This window comes from Mastomys coucha, unplaced genomic scaffold (assembly GCF_008632895.1).
Source record: "Mastomys coucha isolate ucsf_1 unplaced genomic scaffold, UCSF_Mcou_1 pScaffold6, whole genome shotgun sequence".
Lineage (NCBI taxonomy): Eukaryota > Metazoa > Chordata > Mammalia > Rodentia > Muridae > Mastomys > Mastomys coucha.
In genome coordinates, this window is record NW_022196912.1 from 47,405,846 (window position 1) to 47,425,530 (window position 19,685).

The 19,685-nt window shown below is 38.0% G+C and overlaps 1 protein-coding gene across 4 annotated transcripts in view; it reads left to right on the forward strand.

Annotated features, from left to right (window-relative positions):
* Cog5 (component of oligomeric golgi complex 5) overlaps window positions 1-19,685 on the forward strand; it is a 305,629-nt gene that overhangs the window by 23,397 nt on the left and 262,547 nt on the right. For all 4 annotated transcript variants that reach the window (XM_031357459.1, XM_031357460.1, XM_031357458.1 and 1 more), the window contains exon 6: window positions 16,507-16,627. In XM_031357459.1, the coding sequence (XP_031213319.1) occupies window positions 16,507-16,627 (121 nt within the window). The remainder of the gene's footprint in view (window positions 1-16,506; window positions 16,628-19,685) is intronic.

The window sequence follows — 19,685 nt, forward strand, 5'->3', positions numbered from 1 at the left end:
GAAATCCGCCTGCCTCTGCCTCCCAAGTGCTGGGATTAAAGGCGTGCGCCACCACCGCCCGGCGTTTTTTATTTTTTAAATCTTAGCCATTCTGACAGGTCTAAAATGGAATCTCAGAGTTGCTTTTATTTGTACTTCTCTGATAGCTAAGGACATTGAACATTTCTTTAAGTGTTTCTCAGCCATTTGAGATTCTTCTAGTGATAATTCTCTGTTTAGATCTATATTCCATTTTTTAATTGGATTATTATTATTATTATTATTATTATTATTTGCTATCTAGTTTCTTGAGGTCTTTATATATTTTGGATATTAGTCCTCAATCAGTTGTGGAGTTGGTAAAAATACTGTCCTATTCCAAAGGCTGGCACTTTGTCAAATTACCAGTGTCCTTTGCCTTATAGAAGCTTTTTGGTTTCATGAGGTCCCGTTTATTAATTGTTGATCTTAGTGACTAGGCTATTGGTGTTCTGTTCAGGAAGCTGTTTCCTGTACCTATGGGTTCAGGGCTATTTCCCACTTTCTCTTTTATGAGTGAGGTTCAGTATATCTGGTGGTATGTCAAGATCTTTGATCCACTTGGACTTGAGTTTTGTGCAGGGTAGTAAATATGGATGTATTTGCATTCATGCCTACATCCAGTTAGAACAGCATCATTTGTTCAAGGTATTTTCTTTTTTTCCATTGTATAATTTTGGCTTCTTTGTGAAAAGCCAAGTGTCCAAGGTGTGTGGATTTATTTCAGGGGCTTCATTTAATTCCATTGATCAACCTGTCTATTCGTGTATGAATACCATGCAGTTTTTATTACTATTGCTCTATAGTACAGCTTGAAATTAGGGATGGTGATGCCTCTGGATGTTCTTTTATTGTACAGTATTTTTTTTTCCAGCTATCCTGAGCTTTTTTGTTTTGTTTATGAAGTTGAATATTTTTCTTTCAAGGTCTGTAAAAAATTGTGTTGGAATTTTGATTGGACTTGTGTTCAATCTGTAGATTGCTTTTGGTAAGATAGCCATTTTTACTATGTTAATCCTACTGATCCATGGACATAGGAGATCTTTCCATCTTCTGATATCTTCTCTGAATTCTTTAAAGACTTGAAGTTCATGTCATCCAGGTCTTTCTAGTGCTTGGTTACACCAGGATATTTTATATTATTTGTTACTATTGTGAAGGAAGCTGTTTTCCTGATTTTTTTTCTCAGCCTGTTTATCATTGTATGTTGGAGGGTTATTGATTTTTTTTTAAGGTAATTTTATATCTAGCCATGCTGCTGAAGTTGTTTATCAGCTGTAGGAGTTCCGTGGTAGAATTTTGGGGGTTGTTTATGTATAATATCATATCACCTGTGAATAGTGATACTTTGACTTCTTCCATTTCCAATTTGTATCCCCTTGATTTCCTTTAGGTGTCTTATTGCTTGATCTAGAACTTCAAGTACTGTATTGAAGAGATACAGAGAGAGTGGGCAACCTTGTCTTATCCCTGATTTTAGTGGAATTGTTTTAAGTTGCTCGCCATTTAATTTGATGATGGCTATTGGCTTGCTGTTTCTTCTTGCCTTTATTAAATGTAGATATATCCCTGATCTAAGAGTTTAATCATGAAGGGGTGCTGGATTTTTGTCAAAGGCTTTTTTAGCATCAAATGGGATGACCATGTGGTTGTTTTCCTTTCAGTTTGTTTATGTGGTACATTACGTTGACAGATATTTATATGTTGACCATCACTACATCCGTGGGATGAAGCTTACTTGATCATGTTGGGCTATCTTTTTGATGTGTTTTTGGATTCAGTTGGCAAGTGAGTATTTTTGCATTCGTGTTCATGAGGGAAATTTGTAATTTCCTTGGTTGAGTCTTTGTGTAGTGTGGGTATTAGGGTGACTGTGGCTTCATAAAATGAATTTGGTAAAGTCCCTTTTGTTTCTATTTTGTGGAGTAATTTAAGGAGTATTGGTATTAATTCTTCTTTGAAGGTCTGGTAGAATTCTGTGCTCAAACCATCTGGCCCTGGGCTTTTATTGGTTGGGAGGCTTTTGATGACTGCTTTCCTTAGGAGTTATAGGTCTATTTAAATTGCTTGTCTCATTTTTAGTTAACTTTGGTTAAGTGATACCTATTAAGAAAAATGTCCGTTTCTTTTAGATTTTCCAATTTTGTGGAATAGAGGTTTCTGGAGTGTGACCTAACGATTCTTTGGATGTCCTCAGTGTCTGTTGTGATGTCTCCCTTTTCGTTTCTGGTGTTGTTAATATAGACATTCTCCTTTTGTCTTTTAATTAGTTTGTCTAAGGAGTTGTCTTATTTTTTTTTTTTCTTAAAGAACCAACTCTTTGTTTCATTAAGTATTTGTAATGTTCTCTTTGTTTCTAATTTATTGATTTTATTCCTGAGTTTGATTATTTCTTCCTGTCTACTCCTCTTGGTTGTGTTTGCTTCTTTGTGTTATAGAGCTTTCAAGTGTGCTGTTAAGTCATTAATATGAGATTAATCTAATTTCTTTTTTTTTGTTTGTTTTTTGTTTTGTTTTGTTTTGTTTTGCTTTGTTTGAGACAGGGTTTTTCTGTATAGTCCTGGCTGTCCTGGAATTTACTCTGTAGACCAGGCTGGCCTTGAACTCAGAAATCTCCCTGCCTCTGCCTCCCAAGTGCTGGGATTAAAGGCGTGCACCACCACTGTCTGGTTGTTTCAGGAACTTTTTAGATTTAACATTTTCTTTGACTGATGTATCAGTTTCTTCTATCATATTTTCTACACTTGAGATTCTCTCTTCCATCTCTTGTATTTTGTTGGTGATGCTTGCATCTGTAGTTTCTTTTCGCTTACCTAGATTTTTCATCTCTAGGATTCTTCTGTTTGTGTTTTCTTCATGGATTCTATTTCTATTTTCAGATTTTGAGAAACTTTATCCATTGCCTTCACCTGTTTGTATTTCTTTAAGGAATTTATTAATTTCCTCTTTAAAGGCCTCTATCATTGTCATAAGATAGGAATTAAGGCCATTTTCTTGTGCTTCAGCTGTGTTAGAATATCCAGGGCTTGCTGTAGTCACATAGCTGGGCTCTGGTGCTGCTATATTGCCTGACTGTTGTTGATTGTGTTCTTATACTGACCTCTAGTCATCTGTTTTAAGGGTTATTATAGCTGCTGAGTTCCAAGTTTATTTTTGTTGGATGCTTTTTGAATGTATTTTCTCTTGGTTTCTGTTTCTGGTCTTCTGGTTCTGAACTGGAATTCTGGATACCAGTGAGTTTTCAGGTTCGGTAAGATATCTCTGCTGGGTTTTTGTGACCTATGTGACCTCTGGAATATTGGATGCTAACATTTCTTCTGGGCTTCCAAGTATCTGTGTCACCTCTGGGCTTCTGGGTGACTGCTTAGTCTCTGGGTTTCCTAGTATGGTGTGGCCTCTTATAAAGCAGAAGTCTTCTGCCCGAGTTATGGGCTGGAATATGAAGCCCTGGGCACAAGGTGCAGTTGGAGGCTGTTTGTAGACCCTAGAACAAATTGTGCTGGTTTCTGCTAAAGCAGGCAGTTTATGGGCCAGAATATGGAGGGAGATCAGGGGATGCTGGTCTCATGTCTTTATCTTTATTTTTCATAATTGTTTTTATAAGTGGGAAAATTTGTTGTGCCTGTGGTATATACAGGTGTCTGTGCTTGCTCATGAAGGGGTAGAGGCCCAGTTGATGCTAAGTGTCTTCTGTTGAAGTTATTCTTTAGGGATTCCACACATGTACACAATGGATCCTGATTACATCCACCCCCATTTTCCTTCTCTTCCCTCTTGCCTAACAGATACCTTGTTGACTTTCCTGTCCTGTTCAAAATATATATATATATATATATATATATATATATATATATATATATATATTTTAAAAGTTCACCGAATCCAGTTTGTACAGCCTGCAAGTACAGTACCACATTAGTGAGGCCTCAGTAACGTGGAATATGGCAGTCAGGAATAGAGAATACTTACTGGATACAGAAGCTGCCTTACCTGTCCTAACCCAGATTGCTGACCATTTGTCTGATGCCAGCTGCCCAGTAACAAACACCAAGGGGTAGCCTGAGGGAAGATGATTCCTTTTCTCCTCAGTGGTAAGGCAGGTTACCACCATTCCCTCCCGCATCCCTGCGGGATAGGAATCTCCTTAATAAGCTGGGCGTCGGCTCTTTCTCCCAGAAGGAAAACAGGTATGTTTCCACAGAGCCAGAGCAGAGTGTCATCTAGATCTTTCCTCAGTTCTCATGGCACAGGACTTCAGCATGTCCCTGAAAACATAAACGATTGCAAAGGATGGCTCCACACTCCTGTGCATGCAGGTCTAAGGGCCTTTGCAGTTCATGCATGGATTCTCCCTCTTGGGAGACTGTGCCCAGGATGTTGCTCTAAGGGAATTGTTTGTAGCTGGCCCTTTCAGGGCTACTCAGAATAGTTGCTATTCAGTGCTCCACCTTTCAGTCATATATACATTGGTTCTGACTGCTGTGGCATAAATCTCATTGAGTATGTTTTCTGGAGTTTTGTGGATTACTGTGAACTGATGGTTGAACTAAAGCAGTGCACAGCTGCCTTTTCTTCTCCTATCTGCTCCTTGCTTTTTTTTTTTTTCCTTCTACTTATTTTTTTCTGCTGTTGTAGCCTCAAGATCCTCTTCTACTGTATCTAAAATGGCATTAAATACCTTAACACATGCTTTTGTAACATTCTCTAAATATCTGGGATAGCTTCTGTTATAAAATTTATAGCTATTAAGTCTCATGTTTCTACCAATTCTGATTTGGTATTGGTGGTTTTCAGAAGGCCTTAATAAGTGGTTGAGAAAAATCATAATATTCTTTTTCTTTTTTTTGACCCTGCCAAATCTGATAGCTTTAAGTAGAATTCACATTTTCTGTTGCAAGAGGCAATTTGCCTAGTTTCTTTTCTAGCTCTATAAATAAGTTGGGGTTCCAACTAAGACCTGTGTGGGGACCATTTTAATCCCCCATGTGTTTAGACATTATGAGTTAGGGTGTTAACTGCTAGCTCATCAGCTATTTCAGTAGTTTCTGAAGAATTCACTTCTTTTCATCAGAAGTGCCAATAAATCAATACTCCAATGACTTCCTGTTAAGACATGAAGCTCATATGAAATAAGTCATCCTTGAATCTGAAGCTGACCCCCCACACATTGAAGGTTCCCTTTTGGACCCAGGAACCTTCAAACCACACCCAAACATGTCTTCACAGAGAGATCCTTTATTAAGTGGGGAAGAAAAGCTAGAGAGGCTGCTTTCTGACTCTGGCAGAAAAAATGACAGCAAATGACCTTGCCTGTGTAATCCTTAAGAAGAGTAAACAGGGAGGTTTGTGTTAAAATCGGTTAGAATGCAGTAGTATATTTGCCCCAGCAGGACAGAGGGCAAGGGAATAAGAGGTAAGAGAGGATATAGAGGATAAAGGAGAAGGGGAAGGGAACAAGGGAAAGTGGGCAGGGGTATCTGTCCCATGGGAACAGAGGACTGCCTCTTAGGGAAGATAAGAGGTGGCATATAGGAAAATGGCAGTTTGTAAAGGTACAAAGGGAAACCCCACATGATAAGGTGTTCAATTTTGTTTGGGCATGTTAATTAGGTGAGCCAAAGGGGGCTTTTGATTGCTGTACTTCAGTACTTTGATAGCTGGACCTTGGCAGTCAGGCTAAGGAGGAAGAAATGGCCAAATAAGGGAATAGACCTTGGCAGCTAGCTTTCGGGAATATAATCTAACAGTTTTTAGCAAGGTAGATGGAATGGGGGAGAAGGGCAAGGCCAGCCAGAGCCATGCTAGCAACATTTGAGCTGTCTAGAGCTCCTTTAGAATCCATTATGGATTTATGAGAATCCACCAAAATTATCCTTAAATTGGACCATGTATGTCACTGTAAAGGGGAATATATTCTGAAACTGTCTACATGTCCATTCAATGTGTCCTGTAATGAGAACAAATTTCCTTGATTGGGTTTGGTTGACTGTTTCCTGACCTCAGTCTCTTGGACTGAGCATCCTATGAGATTGGCTAGATGGCTGGTCTGGAGGGCAGAGAGGAAAAGGAACTTACTTCATGTGGGAATAGTCAGGAGAGGGAAGGAGGGGAGGAGGGAAAGAGTCTGGGAGAGCAAATGGGAGTTGGTGAGGAGATAGTGGGTGTTCCCATTGGCTTTCATATCTTTGTAGTAGGTATGGCAGAGGTACAGGAAGTTTACTGACAAGGTATTGATTGCACATAGGAGTTACTCAGTGTATCTGGTAGTTACACAAACCTCGAAGCAGTTTCTCAGTTTCCAGTCTGGATATAAAAGCCTGGACATAGGAGGTTTTTTACTATTCTCCCTCCATTTAGAGAACAGTTTGAGCTGGAGAATTAGTCTAAAGACTTGTTCTTCAGTGTTGAGGCTGGGCAATAGTGCAAAGGAAAATCAACTTTCTTCCTAAGACTCTATAAATTCAGTTGTCCCCAGTTAGAAATTGGACACGGCAAGTAGAAGGTTCTTTGTAAAATTGGGAATATTTCCCTTAACATGAGAAACAGTAAAGGATGTGTCTAACGGCCAGAAGAAGAAGAAGAGACAAACACATTTCAGAGTATGGACACAGTCCATACAGAGATAATCCTGGGATGCCCTAGAGAGAGTGATGATTGAATGAAACAGATAGCTCCAGATCACCATGAGGAAGGAAGGAAAGTAGGTAGAGTTGCTTGAAAAGCCTGCGCACCAAACCATGCCTCAGCAATGCCTGTTCTAGGGAAGTTTGTCTTAGAAATGTGTTGCCTTTTAATTTGTTCTGTGCCCTGGGGGCTCTTCATGAGCTTAGGCTTTTAATCATTGTTATCCTGTTTACTATGTTTACATTTTAAACACTGGGAAAACTGATATTCTTGTTTACCCTGTCTCTTTCTTGAGTTCCAAGTTAGTTTATATGTGGTATAGGAAAGCAGGAAGGAAAGAGCTATGAAGGATTTTTTCGTCCTGTGACTATATCGCCAAGTAGAAGAAAGTCTCTTTTTCTACCTTTCTGTCCTGCCTCCACTTCCATTTCAGTCTCTTCCCAGAAAGCCTTTTCTTTCCTAAAGTAGAAGATTCTGGCTTCATTCATATATATGAATACATCAGTTGAATTTAATTAGCACCCCAAAGATTATCTTTATCTTAATTCATTTTAGTAATAATGTTTGCTTATGAATTGCTTTAGTTTTTTCAGAAAAAGTTTGAAGAGCTTATAATCTTTTACATTGAGCATTTAAATTTTAAAGAGTCAGTGAAAATTTAAGGTTTAAAACTTTCAACATTTATATGTTTTTAAAACTACCTATATGTTTTAAAATATATAATAGGGCTTGTTGATATGATTCATATATCCTTCATAAATTTTAAAAATAATTTTGAGTTACTTATCTCAGTTTTAAAAATTTAAAATCTTATGTGTTCTGGCTATTAAATATTTTTTCATTTTAAAAGTTTTGGTTTTAGTTGATATTATCAAATTATTTTATCTACTTTTTTTTTTTTGAGGTGCAGTCTCACAGAGCCCAAGTTGACCTGAAACTTACTATGTACCTGAGTATGCCCTTGAACCCCTCCAGTCTCCACTTCTCACATACTGCTGTGCTTGGTTTTATACATTGCTAGGGATCAAACCCCTGGCCTTGTGCATTCTAGGCAAGTTGTCTACCAATGGCGCTATATCTCTAGCTCTGTTTTATCTTCATTTGTTATAGAGTATATCTTTACCTTACTGGCTTTATAACTATGCTCTGAGCAAGTGAATATATCATAAAGGGAAGAAGAAAGTAATAGAATTGAAATGTCAGCTCTGTAAATGATCTAATAGCATATAGAGTGATTAGGATAGGAAGCCACAAAAAACCCATAATGTAAGAGACTTGAGGCTAATTTGAGGCTTACTTTTTGGTTGTTGTTTATTTTTGAGGTTATAATTTAAGTATAACATTTCTCTCTTCCGTTTCCTTTCTCCAAGCATTCCATATATCCCTGTCTGCTTACCTTAAAATTAATAGCCTCTTTTTTCATTGTTATTGCATGCATTTATGTATTCATACATACAAATTCCTAAGTATCACCGGTTGTGTCCGTGTAAGGTCACTTATGTATGTGTTTGTGGCTGACTATTTGGCACTGGGCAATCAGTGGGTGTGCTCTTCTCTGGGGGAAGACCACCTTTCCTGCTCCCAGCTTTTCTCATTTACCTATAGTTCTTTGTGTAGGGTTGAGGCCATGCGAGCTTTTCCTTGCCTAGTTTGGCATGTCCATTAATGTCATTCTTGGACAGTAAAGTTGGTAGGACCTTATGGACATAGTTTATGATATTACTAGGAGACACAGTCTCACAGCAAACTCCCTGATCCACTGGTTCTTACTATTTTTCTGCCCCCTCTTCTGCATTGTTCCCTGAGCCTTAGGTATAGGAGTGTTATGTAAATGTGGTGTTATGTAAATATGTCCAATGGGACTGTGTTTACAAGTTTGCATTTTCTTTTTTATTTTTAAATTTATTTTTTATGTGTGAGTATACTGTAGCTGTACAGATGGCCCTGAGCCATCACGTGGCTGTTGGGAATTGAACTCAGGATGGCCCTGCTTGCTCCGGTGCCCCTACTTGCTCCTCCTGCCCCTCCCGCCCCCCGCCCCCCCCCTTACTCTCCAGGGTAATACATTGTAGCTGTTTTCAGACACACCAGAAGAGGGCGTCAGATCTTTATCACAGATGGTTGTGAGCCACCATGTGATTGCTGGAAATCCGAACTCAGGACCTTCAGAAGAACAGTCAGAGCTCTTACCCGCTAAGCCATCTCGCCAGCCCTGCATTTTCATTCATTGTAGTTTTTTTTTGTAGTCATTTCCGTCTGCAACCCAAAGAAGTGTCCTTGATGAGGGGTGTGGTTATAAAGACAATTGTTTATAGACTGTTGTTAGAAATTATGCTGATTTAATAGCATAGATTCTCCTCCACTATGATTCCACTAGCACCTGAGTAGTTAGCTAGGTTCCAGTAGCTAGCATGGGTATCTCTCTTGTTTAGCAGATCTTATTCAATTAGAGAGCTGTTGATTACCACCAAGGTTTGTGTGCCACTACTCCATCTGTATAGGGTTATTATAGGGTTATTGTACCACGTAGGTATTCATTGATGTGGATGTAGTTCATATGTATCATAGCTGGGTAGAACTGTTGGTTGTCTCTTTCCTTTGGAAGTTTGCATGCTACCTTCTGGTATTATGAGAGCTAGTTTGAGTTTTTTTTTTTTTCAAGACAGGGTTTCCCTGTGTAGCCCTGGCTGTCCTGGAACTTACTCAGTAGACCAGGCTGGCCTCGAACTCAGAAATCGGCCTGCCTCTGCCTCCCAAGTGCTGGGATTATAGGCGTGCACCACCACCACCTGGCTTAAGGCTTATTTTTTTAGGGTTGCAGCAGCTTAGGTTTCTGCTCTGTAAAAGCTAGCATTTGGAAGAAGGATGACTGACTGAGGACCATTATGCTCTGAGGAAGCCCAACTAGCTGTGTGGCTCTAACATGTATGGAAGCATTGTTGCACCTGATGTATCAGTGATGCTTTCTTCTTCTGTCAGACCAACCTAGTTGTTGGCTCAGTACAACAGAGAGAGTAGTGATCCCACAAGACACAACATTAATTCTTCCCTAGTTGTCAAGCTACAGAGTGTGAAATAATTTTCAACCATTGAATTTTGTGCTGGTTTCTTAAAGACTAATAGATAATTGATATGTCAGTTGAACTGCTTTTCAAGTGTAGAGACTCATATCAGCATAAAAGAAAGCAGAGAATATGGTTCCCATGACAAACTACTTTATAACCATAGGCTTTCCCACGCGACTTCTTTGCTCTCCAAAATAATGACTCTGAGACTTAATATATCATATATAAATGCCTAGACCAAAAGCTTTGGCTTGTGTTCCCTGACTAGCTCCTGCTATGTGGTTGGCTCCCTCTCCTAAGTTTCATAAAACTGTCTCTTTCAGCATTTGGGGTAAATCTACTGCACCTGACTATTTCCAAGAATCCTCTCACTGCTGGATGTCCCATCTTCTAATCCTGCCTCAGTTCATTAGCCATAGGCTTTTTATTGACAGGTTATATGTCTTCACACTACATAAGAGATTCTCTTTATACTACTTCACTCAACCAAAATAATTAGGCAAATACCAGTGTAAAGGCTTTCTTATTCATTACATCCTAAGTGCAGTTTCTTCTCCCTCAACTCCTCCCAGGACTTCCCCCTACATCCCCTTTCCCTCAGATCAGCTCCTATTTTGTTTTCCTTTAAACAACAAATAAACAAACAAAAAGCATGCCTCCCAGAGATATCCACTAAAATAAGACTGGGCATAAACTCTCATATTATAGCTACATGTGCCGACTCAGTAGGAGAGAAAGGGTCCTAAGCTCAGGCAAAAGAGTTAGAGACACCCCCTTCCTGTTATGGGAAGTCCCACAAGAATACCAAGCTACATTACCATTAAGTGTATGCAAGAAGACCTAGTTAAGACCCATTCAGGTTCCATAATTGTCACTTAAGTCTGTGACGCCTGCCTAGATGATGCTGTGAGCATGTTCCCATAGAGTCCATCTTCTGGCTTCTACAACCCTTCCTCTCCCTCTTCTGCTGAGTGTTTGCCTGTGGATCTCTACATCTGCTCCTGCCAGTTGTTAGATGACACTCTTTTGGTGACAGTTGTTCTAGTCACTGATCTATAGCAGAATATCATTAGCATTCTTTTCATTGACTTCCTTACCTGATTACAGAAGAAGTTCAAGCTCTGTATCCTCCATTATTAGGAGACTTTGCTAGGGTCACTTTTGTGGGGGTTTCCATTGTACTATTATGTTTCTACACTACCTCCTCTGCCTACTCTCATTTCTAGTCATCTTTCCCAGTACTCTCTCCCACTCTCTCCTGCTCCCCCTGCCTGGTTCCATCTCCACCCACAAAATCTATTCTATTTCTCCTTCCCAGGAAGGATCCGTATGTAACCCCTTTGACCTCTTGTTACTTAGTCTCTCTGAGTTTGTAGATTGTCCTTTACTTAACAGCTAATGTCCACTTACGAGTACGTGTTGATCTTTCTGGGTCTGCATTACCTCACTCAGGAAGATTTTTTGTTTGTTTGTTTGTTTGCTTGTTTTGTTTTTTGTACTTATGGGTACACTGTAGCCAACTTCAGACACACCAGAAGAGGGCACCAAATCTCATTACAGATAGTTGTGAGCCACCATGTGGTTGCTGGGAATTGAACTGAGGACCTCTGGAAGAGCAGTCAGCACTCTTAAACAGCTGAGTGATCTCTCCAGGCCCTGCTTGTTTTGTTTTGTTTGTTTGTTTTTGTTTTGTTTTTTTTTTTTTTGAGACAGTGTTTTTCTGTATATCCCTGGCTGTCCTGGAACTTACTCTTCAAACCAGGCTGGCCTCAAACAGACATCTGCCTGCCTCTGCCTCCCAAGTGCTGGGATTAAAAGTGTACACTGCCACCACGTGGTACAGGATGATTTCGTTCTAATTCCATCCATTTGCCTGCAAATTTCATCATGTCATTGTTTTTTAACAGCTGAGTTAATACTTAATTGTGTAGATGGACCACATTTTCTTTATGCATCCTTCAGTTGAAGGAAGGATTGTTTTCAGTTTCTAGCTATTATGAATAAAGCTGTTGTTGGGCAAGTGTTTTTGTGGTAGAATGAAGCATTCTTTGGGTATATGCTCAAGAGTAGTATAGCTGGGTCTTGGGGTAGATTGATTCGCAATTTTCTGAGGAACTGCCGTATTGATTTTTAATGCGGCCCTACGAGTTTGCATTCCTACCAGCAATGGAGGAGTGTTCCCCTTGCTCTGTATTCTCTCTAGCATGAGCTGTCACTTGTATTATTGATCTTAGACATTCTGACAGATGTAAGATGGAATCTAAAAGTAGTTTTGATTTGAATTTCTCTGATGGTTAAGGATGTTGAATATTTCTTTAAATGTTTCTCATCCATTTGTGTTTCCTCTTTTGAGAATTTTCTGCTTATATATGTACCTCATTTTTAAAATGGGAGTATTTGTTTTTTTGATGTCTAGTTTCTTGGTGTTTAGCTTGTAAAAACTTGTAATAAGCACAGAATTGAGTTTAAAAAGGACTATAAAGTATAGGAAATAACTAGATGGTTTGTCAAAGAAATAGAATTTATCTGTGAAAAATGTGATGAGGGTATATGCAAAATTTAGGCACATTCTAAGTCACTCTTTATGTGTTATAAATGATACCAATGCCTTTGTTAATTAGGTACTACTTTTTGTGTGTATGTAACCAAACAAATGAATTAGTTTATGTTATTCTAATGTACAATTTCCTATGTCCTTAAGAGCCATAGTATTCAGTGTCTAAGAGACAAGATGGAAGATAGGTTAAACACTATGTACTTTTGGTCCTGAATTGAATTGGAAAGTATCAGTATGAAGTTGAGATATTTTAACTCAATTTTAAAATATCATAAGCCTTATATGTGTACATTTTGTATGCATGTATATGCACAGTTCTAATCTGAGAATGTTTTATTTGTATTCTAGAATGAATCAAATGAATATTTATGGCATATTTTAGTTCTGACATTTGCTGCCATTCTATGGAAAAAGTTGAGCAGTGAGCAAGCCTAGTTCCAGAGTGACCTTGACATTCTGCTGCTTCTTAAGAGAAACAAAGGTCTCTATGAGAAATTTTTGATTTTGGGTTGGAGGAAGAAAATAAATAAAACGTATAAAGTGACCTTGAAACACTTACACCAGACACCATAGCTGCCAGGTCCGTGATATGGGAGCTTCAGAGCTAGTTCAGAAATATTCTTGGGGACCAGCTATTTCAGTTCAGCTCAAAATTATGGATCACGAGTGAAAAATCTCTTAGATTTAGGCAGAGTGGTGCAGTTGCTCGCTCTTAGAGGTTTTAACTAGCCAAATTGATCCATTTGGGTATCAATAAGGATTAAAATGATAGTGAATCCAGAGTCTCTCATGATGGTTAAACATATTTTCATAATGGAAAAAGTAACCCCACAAAATTAATAATGCCCCTTCTCCACCGGCCATCATTAGTGGGATGTTAAGAAACCCTGCCTTTTTGGAATTCTACTTCTTTTTGGAGAGGAGGGAGATATTGATTTATTTCCGTAACAAATCCATGGATAAAGCTAACAAAGTTTATTGATTGATATTGGTCATAGGTGCTGCAGTACAAGAGAAACTCACCAAGTTGCTAAGCTATTAGTTTTCTGAAGAAGCAAATGGGTACAGCCTCTCAGGCAGGACTGATACCCAGCTAACTCACTCCAGTTACTTTTTTCAAACACTATACAGGGTTAATTTGGGCTGGGAAAGCGTCCAGCTTCCAAAGTTATCTTGTCTTTTGCTGCTTATCTAAGCAGACAACCCACACCAATCTCAGACCCTTTTGACCATGGCTAGCCATAATCAAAATCCAGAGTTCCAGGTTTGCCAGGAGTGTCTTAGGACCAAGATAAATACAGCTGGATGCTCTCATGAAGCGCCAAGTGCAGACCTCCTAGAGAGAGAGACCTTCTTCAAGGTTTAAGCAGTCTCATAACATTTCTCAGCCTCTACTGATTGACCCAAACATAGCAAAGGATTTGCTAAACCATTTCACTCAAAGCCAGACACAAAGGCTTTACTATACCCATCACTACACAAGTTATGACCATAAAAGAGACTAGTAGTTTCTCTCAGATGGAGCAAAGAGATGAATAGTTATGTGGCAGAGTGTGTGATGGCTGATGTTCTGTTTTTGTTGTGTGGAGGTTCTAAGTGCATTTAACTATAAGTCTGTGAGTGTGGATTATTATTAGTGAAAGTCTAAAATACAGGGATAGGATGTTGACTTCAGGAAGGAATGTATGTTGAAATGGTGAGAAATGATGAGAAATAATGGCTTTTAGGTTAGCTAGGACTTGTTGAATGAGGATTTTTATTAATGCTATTAGAAAATTTAATTTATTTGTAAGTGGACAGGCACCAAAGTTTATTTTAAGAAAGGACTGAGAATTGAAAACTATTTTTAAGAAGAAAAATATCTGAAGTAGATTTTATTGAGAGACAGTTGTACAAATTTAGATGTGATAAGAATTGCCTTGAGGCAGTCCTTGAAGGAATGGAGCTTGTTACTTAGTAGGCAGTGAATAAGATTATTAAGAATAAAGCATTCAAATGGAACTTGAAACATGTTTGAAGGCATTTCCTTTATAGGGCAGGATTGAGTAATTTTTGATGGATACTTTTAGGTGATTTAAAGTAATGCTTGCTATTTTTCCCTATGAATGAGCCAAGCATTTAACTGCTATCTTCCCTAGCCTCTGGAGTGTCTCAGAATGGTTGTGAAAGATTCTAGATTCCACATTGTTCATCAAAACATGCCAGCTCTGCCAGGCTCTGTGGTGTAATCCTAGGTAGAAGGAATTTCTTCCTGGAATCCTAGCGCTTAAAAGGTAGAGGCAGGGCTTGGCGAGTTGTATCCAGCTTGTGTTACATAGTGAGCTTCAGAAGTTCAGGTGGCACTGCTACCATCCCTAAAACTAATAAATACATTAAAAAAAAGCAAAACAATTTTGTTAATTGAGGGACTGGTCATTGTGGTTGTTTTTGTTGTTTAGTTGAGAGCATAGAGTTATGAAGGTGATTTTTCAGCATTGCTTTTTATGTTTTGAATTTTATATTTTGCTTTTGGTATATATTTAGAAAATGATGTTTAACTGAAAGATGGCCATTGTGGTGCATGCCTTAAGCCCAGCACTCGAGAAGCAGAAGATAGGTAGATTTCTTTGAGTTTAAGGCCAATCTGGTCTACCAAGCAAGTATCAGGCCAGCCAGAGCTACATAGTGAGATCTTGTCTCCAATAAATTAATTAAATAAATAATGATAGATATGCCCTAACATTTGATTTCTAGATGAAAATTCTTATTTATCATGTAGTTACTATGAGAAGCAGCTAAGCAAACATGTTTACTATTTGAGTGTCTTATCTATGCATGTTTTCTGTGTGTGTGCTATGTGAGTGTATGGGTGTTGCTGGGATGGCAGTAGTATGTTTTATATTTACCTATAAAAGACTGTCATACCTGGATGTTTAGTGATGTTGTGTTCATGGAGCTTTTAATTTTTCATGTGTATATGTGCAGATATGTGCACATGGATGTGTATGTGTATGAGGCTAGAGGTGTTGAGTACCTTTCTCAATCCCTTCCTGCCATATTTTCTTGAGATGGGATCTTACTGTTCTTGGAGCTCATCCCTTTAGCAAGAACCAGAAATTCCTAGGAATCTTTCTGATTCCACTTATTCCCACAGTGCCTAGAGTTTTATGAATTGATGGTGGTGGGGGATCTAGACTCAGGCCTTAAAGTTGTTTTTTTTTTTTTTTTTCGAGACAGGGTTTCCCTGTGTAGCCCTGGCTGTCCTGGAACTCACTCTGTAGACCAGGCTGGCCTCGAACTCAGAAATCCGTCTGCCTCTGGCCTTCAAGTTTTGCATCAAGTATTTAGCTGTTATTTTCCCTAGCCCCTGGAGTTTTTACTTTTTTGTAAAATGTTTAGGGTTTTCCTTAGTAAAAAGTCCTTGTTTTTCATTTAGTCTTGGGTCTATTCAAAGAAGGTAGTGATGAGCAGCATAGATCAATAGATCAGCTCTGTTTTATTATCATTGTGCAGGCTGGAAGTCAACTTTAGGCTGGTTTTTCACCTTACTCTCCTCAAGGCAATGACTACACCCAGTTTCTGCATTAGAGCATGCACACACATTTGAATTTTTTAAAAAAACTTCAGTTACATTTAGGAAAGAGAAAGAACTAGGAAGCGATGTAAAAGTTAGTGATAGTTTTTGGATTTTTGTTTAACTATTTTTTTAAGTAATTTATCGATAAAATCCATTAGGAAAATTCAAGCAGATAAACATAATTTATCCTTTAAAGACTAGTGAAATTGAGAGTTTTAAAGACTATTCTACTAGACATTCAGGAAAGAGAAACTGGAATGGCATATAGTAGGAAGCCAGGCACAGCCAAGTTATCGTCTGGGGATGTCAACAAGCAGAATTGATGCGTGGTCATCACGCTACAGATTCTCATCTAAGTGCATAGAAGTGTGGTCTTAGCTTTGGAACTATTTGAAACTTTGCATTTGACAATGGCTAGCCATTGGTCTATATCAGGGTTAAGAGAATCTTGAACCTCATAGTATCTCAATCTCAAATTTACTTCATTTGGGATAAGTTGAGGTTTGTTGTAAAGGTTAAATATGAAATTATGGATGTTCTTTTTAATAGGTATATAGTTATTTGGTGGTATCCATTGGGAAACAAAAAGGCTGAACAAATCGTTTCACATCTGGAAAGAAAGGAAAACTTCACAATGAAAGTTCATAGAGCTATTGTTATTTTTTAATACTGTGTTACTTGAATAGGTTGCCTGTGATTTGCTTCGGAGAATAATTCGCATCTTATATCTCAGTAAGAGACTCCAGGGACAACTGCAAGGAGGAAGTAGAGAGATAACAAAAGCTGCTCAAAGTCTCAATGAACTTGGTAAGTCCTTTTATGATTAAAAATTGGTAGAAGTTTGACAGTTTAACTTAGTTGATTTGCTGACATTTATTATCACTATCAATAAGTACTACTAAGAACTTTTAAAATGGCTGTTTATAACATTGTAATGAGCAATGTCTCTCTACAGAAAGGTTGAGTAAAATTAGGCTTTTTGAAAATGCTGTTTACTTTAGAAATGATCATACAGTAAAATTGGCTTTTTTGATGAACAGGTGTGTGTACATTTTAACACATAAAAATTTGAGTAATTATGATCATAATCATGATACAAAATACTTTGACCACTCTTGAAAATATGCCTGTCATCACTTGATGATTGAGACTTCCCCTTCCCACTAACCTGGCAGCCACCATAATTTTTCTGTCATTATAGTTTTGTCTAGTAATAAAGACACTTAAGTGGCATCATCAAGTCCATAACCTTTTGAGGCTGCCTTAGTCTCCAGCTTTTAGTACCTTTGAAATTTATTCAAATTGTTGGGTATATTAGAATACATTCTATGCTGTCATGGGGATTGTCTTTTGAGTCACTGGTTGAAGGAGAATTTGAGTTCTATCTAGCTTTTGGATTATGAATAGAGTGACTGTAAACACTTGTGTGTAGGTTTTGTTGTGATTTCTTTGGAGGAACTATCCAAAGAAAGGCTGTTTATTAGGTGATGAATCTCACGTTGATGTGATGTCTAGATGTCTTTGTTCTTTTGTTTCTTGGATATTTAAAATAGGTCCTTGAAATTCAAGGGTTTAGAGTTCATGATTTTGCTGGCTAACAAGCTTCAAGTTCCATTTTTCAGGGGAAAGATGAATAGCTAGTGAGTACACATAGAAAAGCCCAGCACCTGGGTTCTGATGAGACTTTGTGGGTTTCTTGTTGTCTTTGGGTACCCAGTAATTTTTAAGAAGTGAAAACTTTTGGTGATATTTAGTCTTTTATAGATTCAGGTCTTTGATTTTGTATGTCTTAAATATCAATGGTTTGCTTACTTTTGATGGCATGGCTATGCCAAAGTAACTCGAGAAAAATGTGTTTGACATGTTCTTTTTGAGTTTTTCTGGTTTTGCTATTTCAGTTGTAAAATTTATGCTCTAATGCAGTGATTTTCAACTTGTGAGTCTTGATCCCTTTGGGGTCACATCAGAAATTTATATTATAATTCATAAAAGTAGCAGAATTATAGTTATAAAGTCATAAGGAAATAATTTTCTGGTTGGAGGGTTACCTCAACATGAGGAACTGTACTAAAGGGTCCCAGGCAGGTTGAGAGTCACTGCTCTAATGTTTATATTTTTACTGATCAGAGAACTATCTTTCCAAATCATGCTTTAACTTGTGTGATGCTTAAATATAGACATTGGTTAGACTCATCTTGGCACTATGCTTTTTATTTTGCTGGAATATGTTATATCAAAAGTTAATTTTTTAAGCAGTGGGTAATATTTGAGTGCTTTTTTTAAAGGTTCATTTTTTTATTTTAAAATTTTAAAATTTATTCTTGTGTGTATCATCTGCTTGTTTTTTATATGGACTCATGTTATATATATACATATGTACATATATGTAATGATAATAATCAAAGAAATAGGAGCTATCAATTTGAGAATTGGGGGAGCATGGTAGGAAAGGGAGGGAGGGTAAATCAGAGAGAGGGCCTGGAGGCAGGAAAGAAAGGGACAATGATGCAATTGTATTTAAATTTACAACATTAAAACATTTACAAATAGTTCATTGTATTTATATATATATATAATGCGTTTAAATTGTTAATATATCATTGTGCTCCTTTTTTTTTTATATATTTTTTCTTGGAACTTTTGATCATATTCTTTCCCCTCCTTCCATGTCCTTCCCACTTACTTCCCTACTTACAAAGTTCATGTTTTTCTCTCTCAAAAAACGAAAACTAAAGAAAGCAAAAACCAGCAAGAAAAAAAGCGTTAAAATGAAACAAAATTAAAATAAACATGGCGTCTGTTTTGTGTTTACCAGCTACTCCTGGGCATGAGGTCTGGGCCTGCTCTGGCATGACACTCAGTTGGAGAACTGCTTGGTCTTTCCCCAGTAGGCATCAGTTGAAAGTGTTCTTGTTCAGGGGGAATCTTTATGTTCCCTTCACTTCTCAGGTCTGCGACTTTTGTCCGGTTTGAATATATACAAGACTTTTTGCAGTCTCTGTGAGTTCATGTGTGCATGTCCTGTCCTTGGAGTCTTCCACCACCACTTTATTTACAAAAATAAATAACACTATCTCTGTCTCTGTCTCTATGTAATATCAGATAGTGCTGTATGTCAGCAGAGACTAGAGACTTCAGAGGGGGTAAGTGATGTTTTAGAAAAGTCAGGGGATGGAGAAGATTTTGTGCAGCAGACTAGATCTGTACACAGACTGTTTCTCATGTATTTGCCTCTTTGTATGACGTAAGATTTCCTTTCATAGATGGCAGCTGTGAGACCAGGGTGGGCTACAGGCCACATGGCTAGTGTGCTATCAACAGCTCTCACACTGTGCCTTTTTATTAGTCAGTGGAAGCTATATTTTCCTGGAAATCATTATTATGAATTTGGTTTTGTTTATCATGTTCTCCTTTTTTCTAAATTATTATTTGTTGTTTTTTTCCCCTTTCTTTGAAGCTAGATTTTCTTTTCCCCTAATATCATGTATCCTGATATGGAAGATTTCCCCTCTACTCCTCCCAGTCCTTCCCCATCACCCATCCTATCTGGACTCCCATCCTTAAAAACAAACAGGATTCTGATATATAATGATAAAATAAAATAAGATAAAAAGAAAACTAACACATTGGAATAGGGAAAAAAAGAGCCCAAGAAAAGGCATGCGAAAAAGACATAGCTGCAGAGATCCACTTGTTCACACACTCAAGACTGGAAGCCATAGTATATACACAGAGGGCCTAGAGGGTAAAGAGAGAAAAACATATAGACAAAATTAAGAAGATAAAAATAAAATAAGATGCCAGGCAGTGGTGGTGCACACCTTTAATCCCAGCACTTGGGAGGCAGAGGCAGGTGGATTTCTGA